At 49.7% G+C, this 6000-nt stretch overlaps 1 protein-coding gene across 1 annotated transcript in view; it reads left to right on the forward strand.

The window, feature by feature from the left end:
* slc44a4 (solute carrier family 44 member 4) overlaps positions 1-4826 on the forward strand; it is a 43375-nt gene extending 38549 nt beyond the window's left edge. The window contains exons 21-22 of the mRNA XM_052043494.1: positions 635-719; positions 2570-4826. Of these exons, the coding sequence (XP_051899454.1) occupies positions 635-719; positions 2570-2679 (195 nt within the window). The 3' untranslated portion in view covers positions 2680-4826. The remainder of the gene's footprint in view (positions 1-634; positions 720-2569) is intronic.
* The last annotated feature ends 1174 nt before the right edge of the window (positions 4827-6000 follow it).

The following is a 6000-nucleotide window of genomic DNA, read 5'->3' on the forward strand; positions in this document are numbered from 1 at the left end:
TGTCTTACAGTGAGGCTCTGTGTCCCGATGTCACAGCTCATGGAAAATTAGCACCATTAGATCACAGGAGACTGGATGGCACTCGCTCACCCCCACCCCAGACCTCGACCACTTCTGTAGTGGAGTAGCAGGGTCTCAGCTGGGTGGCAGTACCTTGTAATGTCCAATCTGAAGCTTCAGAAGGGGCAACAACATGTCCATGGGGAAAAGGCCATTCAGCCCATCAAGTTTGTTCTGCCAGTTAATGAGATAACAGACAACCTGTGACCATCAATTGCCCCCCTTCCTTATCCCCACGAGCAACAACTCAACCTCGGATTTAACGCTAACCGACCCAGGATCGATGGGATCCTTGCCCCACAATCCTCTCCCGTCCACTGCACAGAAGTGTCTCCAAAATTCACTCTGGGAAAACTGGGCTCGAGTTCTAAGACTCCATCCTCTAGTCCCAGGTTCAAAGAATAGTTTCCCTCCCACTGCTCCAGAAACATCTGGGAAACTTCCATCAAACCAGGTGTCTAAATTCCAGTGAACCGGACCCTGGTTTGTGGAGCCTTTCTTTGTAATTTACCCATTGTGGGGCAGTTGTCTCCTCGCTCAGCATGGTCCGACTAACATTTGTCTTGTTCCGCAGACGCTGGTGGTGGGATCCTACATGATTGCCCAGGGCTTTTTCAGTGTTTATAACATGTGTGTCGACACACTCTTCCTCTGCTTCTGTGAGTAACTCTCCTTCCAAGGGCGCAGCGCACCCTTCCTCCCCACCCCCGAGTCCCCCAGCCGCCTCTTCACTGGAACACTAGTCACAGAGTCATACAGCACGGAAGCAGGCCCTTCGGCCCAAATAGTCCATGCCGACCAAGATTCCATCTAAGTTTATCCTATTTGCCTGCATTTGGTCCATATCCCTCGGAACCTGTCTGAGTGCCTTTTAAATGTTGTTATTGTACCTGCCCCAACCACTTCCCATGGCAGCTCGTTCCATAAACTGACCAACCTCTAATGAAGCAGTTGCCTTTCAGGTCCCTTTTAAATCTCTCCCCCCCTCACCTTCAACCTATGTCCTCAAGTTTTTGATTCCCCTTCCCTGGGAAAAAGACTGTGTGCATTCACCCTATCTATACCCCTCATAATTTTATACACCTCTTTAAGGTCACCCCTCAGTCTCCGATGCTCCAATGAATATAGTCCCAGCCTGCTGAACCTCTCCCTATAACCCAGGCCCTCAAGTCCTGGAACATTCTTGTAAATCTCCTCTACACTCTTTCCAGCTTTATGACGTCCTTCCAATAACAAGGTGACCAAAACTGAACACAACACTCCAAATGCAACCTCACCAATGTGTTGTACAACTGCAATATAACATCCCAGCTCCTATTCTCACTGCTCTGACTGATGAAGGCCAGCGTGCCAAAAGCCTTCTTCACCACCCCATCTATGGTGACGCCACTTTCAGGGAACTTGTACTCCCAGGTCCCTCTGTTCTACAGCACTCCCCAGGGCCCTGCCATCCACTGTGAAAGTCCTACCCTGGTTTGACTTCCAAAAATGCAACACCTTGTACTCTTCCGGACTGAAAGCCATTTGCTATTCCTCAGCTCACTAACCCATCAACATCCCCCTGTAATTTTCAACAAACGTCTTCCTGGATCTTCTGGCTCGTGTTTCTGGAGTCGGGTCAGACCTGCCACAATGATATCACTGCCATTCCTGCTCACCTTGCCTTCTGCAGCCCCGGTCACCCCTGGACAGTGATGCTGAACCGTCTGAGGCTGATTAGAGTCAGCAGTGCAACATGGTTGTTCCCTCGACTCAGTCCCTGAGTCTGATCTTCACCATCTCCAATACCATGCTATCCCTTCCCACGGCCTTTATCCAGCGTCTCCTCCCCTCCCATTCCCAGCACCATCAGTCCCCATGGGAGTGGGAGTCACCGTCTGGGGAGAAAGGTTTATCTTGATTTCTTGACCAGATTTATTGGTGAACCACCCCTTATCGATCACACCCAGTTCCTGTCTTGTCCTCGAGTGAAAACATCATCTCTGTCCCACCTGAGGAAGGAGGAGGCCATTCAGCTCCTCAAAGCCGTTGGGCGAGGACAGAAAAGGCTGTTCGGCTCCTCTGGCCTATCCCCCATAACCCTTACTCCCTTGTGTTAAGCAGAGAACTCCCAGTCTTGGATACAAGACGATGACTAAACCAGCATCGATTGCTGTTTGTGGGAGAGAATTCTCAACCTCTCCTCTCCACCTCATGGCGGTGTGACTCCAGGATTCACTCCCAAATCTTGGCTTGGACTGTCACACCTGCACCATCCCATCTCTGGACTCCGACCGTCAGGAATAGTTCCTTCTGGGCACCCACTCATTCCCGGCAACATCTCAGAGGCATCCTTCAAATTGCCCCAGTTCCCTGTCTAATTCCCAGTCAGCACGGGCCCAGGTTTGTGGGGCCCCTTACATCCATGGTCTCTCCAACCCATGGCCAATTGCCCCCCCCCCCAGTGGTCTCACTCTCCCTCAGGTGTCCCCCTCTCCATTCACTTCTTTCTGCTTCTCTTTGCCAACAGTGGAAGACCTTGAGCGGAATGATGGCTCACCTGATAAGCCGTACTACATGTCCAAATCCCTGATGAAGATTCTCAACAAGAAAAACAAAGATCCCAAAAAGGAGAAATAACCCCCCACCCCGACCCCCACCTCCCTAAGTTTTACTACTTTTGTACAGAGTGATTGCCAGTGACTGCCCTGACTTGGGGCACAGAAGGGGGCAGGAGGTGATCGTGGATCAATTATCTGGTAGAATCCCCTCTCAGTGACTCGGGTCCATGTTGGATACAACTGGTGAGATTGAGTAAGGTGGCACAGATGAAAAGTCTCACTTCCCATTCACAATCGTGTCAGTGGAATATTTGGAAGTGTTTGGGAGTTTCCAAAACTGGCCACTAGTATCCACCTTACTTCTTCCCTTCCCAACGAAATGCTTGCACCGTGACCTCCATTGCACCTTATTGACCATGTTGCAGAAGATCTGTGATGCCTTTCTTGGCCCACCAGCTGCTTTAATAGAGCTTCAGTGCTAATTATTGCTGGATGTCCCAGCTCGATCTCAACCAGCCCCAAACCAAAAGGGGGTAAATTATTGCACTATTTGCGAATCGTGTCTTTTAAACTGACGTTTTGTTTCTGAAAAATGAATGTGATCATAGATGTACTGGCTTTTAAATTTAATGATGCTATTTACATTTTTTAAGCAATAAAATTATTGACAGTGACTGGGGTTCCCCACTGGGGCGAACCTCAGGAAAATGTGTTTTTCAAACCTGCTGAACATGTCGGAACATTCCAATGCTGGGGATTCCTCATCCCAGATCACCAGACCTGTTGACCATAACAGCATTCTCACCCCTCATTCCTACAGCTCCCAACAAACCCCCCCATCTCATTACCCCCTTCCTTTTATCTCTTCTCCCACCCCTCTTGGTTCCTCTGTTTCTCTCTCCACAGATGCTGCCTGACCTGCTGAATGTTTCCTGGATTTGCTCTTCTTGTTCCAGATTTCCAACGTTTCCAACTTTTCTGATTATTTTCCCTCCTGGTTCACCTCAGCTCCTCCTGGCTCTCTCTGCCCCCTCCCCATCAACCCTCTACCTCCATTCCCTTTCTCAGCCTATTCCCTCCCTCCCTCCTCACTTTGTCCTTCATCCTCCTCCCCCACCCTTCCTGAAGCCACCTCTCTGACCTTCTGGCTGCCTTTGGAACCTGTCCGTGGGTCAAGCTTCTCCTGATGGCTGTCATTGCCACAGCAAGCTGCGATGCGTCCAGATAGGATGCTCACTATGGTGCCTCAGTAAAAATGTGCTGAGGATCATCAGGGATATGCCAAATATCCTTAGCCTTCTGAGGAAGTAGAGTCACTGGTGTGCATTCTAGACTGGAGTGTCCTTGTGGATGGACCAGGACAAATTGTTGGTGATATTTACACCTAGGAACATGAACAGCACTGCATCAAATCCTCCTGGGAAATAAATCTTCTGGTGTATCAAAATCTCTGTTATAGCCCCTCACCTCTGCCCTCTTTCCATGGTGCTGGGAAGGCAGCACTTTGAGCACCTAATTTCCTCATCTTGCAACCAAGTATCCTTGCTTTCCTTAATCACCTTTCGGTTAGAGAAATGTCTCTTCAAACCAAAAAAATCCCAAGCTCCTGAAGTGACCCTCCAGGCCTCCAATAGTTTGACTCACTGATGGAGCATTGTTTTACAGAGGTAATGCACTGCACAAAACACTGACCGTTCCCTGGTCTCATGTATTTCACTTTTGGGATGGTTGTTTAGATAAAGTAAGATATTTATTTATTAGTCACATGTACATCAAAACACACAGTGAAATATGTCTTTTTGCTAGGGGCAGCCCGCAAGTGTCGCCACTCTTCCGGCGCCAACATGGCATGCCCACAGCTCCTAACCCGTACGTCTTTGGAACGTGAGAGGAAACCCATGCAGTCACGTGGTGAACGTACAAACTCCATACAGACAGCGGCCGGAATTGACCCTGGGTCGCTGGCGCTGTTATGCTGTGCTACTGTGCTGCCCCAGGATATGTTTCTATCATAGGAGGAGGGTTTAATTCTCCCCTCTTCCTTCCTGTGAAATTCATTGCTCACTCACACACTCACTCAGACATGAGCACAGTTCCCAGGCTAATCTTCCTTACAGAACCTATTTTGAATGAATCAAATTTTATGCAAACTGTTAAACTTTTACTTACTGTTTACTTTTGCCATGAAGAGATTGTAATTTCAAGATAGTAAAAACTATAGACCACTCCCTTTTCCAATGGCTCTTCCTGAGTAGCTGGGGGTGGGTGGGGACAAATACAATGGGTCAGGCAGTATCTGTGGAGGGAGATGGACAGGCGACGTTTTGGGTCGAGACCCTCATTTGGACTGGTGAGGCAGCGATGCAGGGTGAGTGGAGAGCTGCGTGTTCGGGGGTGGGGTAGAGAAGTGACTGTCACATTGGCAGTTGGAAATGAAGAGGTGGAGGGAGGGTGTGACGGAGTGAAGGAGGAGGGTTGGGGGTGGGAGAAAGGGCCATCAGTGGGAGGTGAGGGCTCTTTACCAAACAAATAGGCCCGGAGGTGGAGGCGATGGAAGAACAGCTCAACATCATGCTGGGCCTGGAACTCGTTGAGTGTGGGTGCACGGCTATGATGGTGAGGCCTCTGCTGAGGACAGACCGCTTTGCACCAGAGAGGGGGAGGTCAGACGGGGCGGTGAAGGCACAGCAGGGGTTGGAGCTGGGGTCAGGCGCAGGTTCAGAAGAGGGTGGTGCGGTGGAGGGATCAGGGGAGGTGAGGTGGAGGGGGGAGGGGGCCGGAGGAGTGAGGGCACCTGGTTGTGGTTTTTATGTGAAATGAGCTGCCAGAGGAAATGGCTGAGGCAGGTACAATAACAACTGTTGAAAGACAGTTGGACAGGTCCATGGATGGGAAAGGTTTAGAAGGTTATGGGCCAAACACTGGCAAATGGGACTGGCTTGATGGGGCATCTGGGTCAGCACGGACCAGTTGGGCCGAAGGGTCTGTTTCCATGCTGTAAAAATCCATGAGTCTATATGAGCGCAGAAAACTGAGGGGTGACCTTATAGAGATGTTGAAAATCATGAGGTGTATAAATTGGGTGAATGCACTCAGTCTTCTCACAGGGAATTAGAATCAGGTTTAATTATCACAATCTTATATGACGTGAACTTGTTGTTTTGCCTCAGCAGTCCAGTCTAACTATAAATTACAAAATAAATAGTGCAAAAAAGAGGAACAATGAGCTAGTGTTCATGGGTATATTGGCCATTCAGAAATCTGATGGGGCGGGGGGGGGGGGGGGGGGGAGAAACTGTTCCTGAATCGTTTGAGTGTGGGTCTTCAGCTCCTGTACCTCCCCCTCCCCGCCACCCCCTCCTCTGTAGTAACGTGAAGAGGGCATGTTCTGCAATGGTGA

Source organism: Pristis pectinata, chromosome 34, assembly GCF_009764475.1.
Source record: "Pristis pectinata isolate sPriPec2 chromosome 34, sPriPec2.1.pri, whole genome shotgun sequence".
Classification (NCBI taxonomy): domain Eukaryota; kingdom Metazoa; phylum Chordata; class Chondrichthyes; order Rhinopristiformes; family Pristidae; genus Pristis; species Pristis pectinata.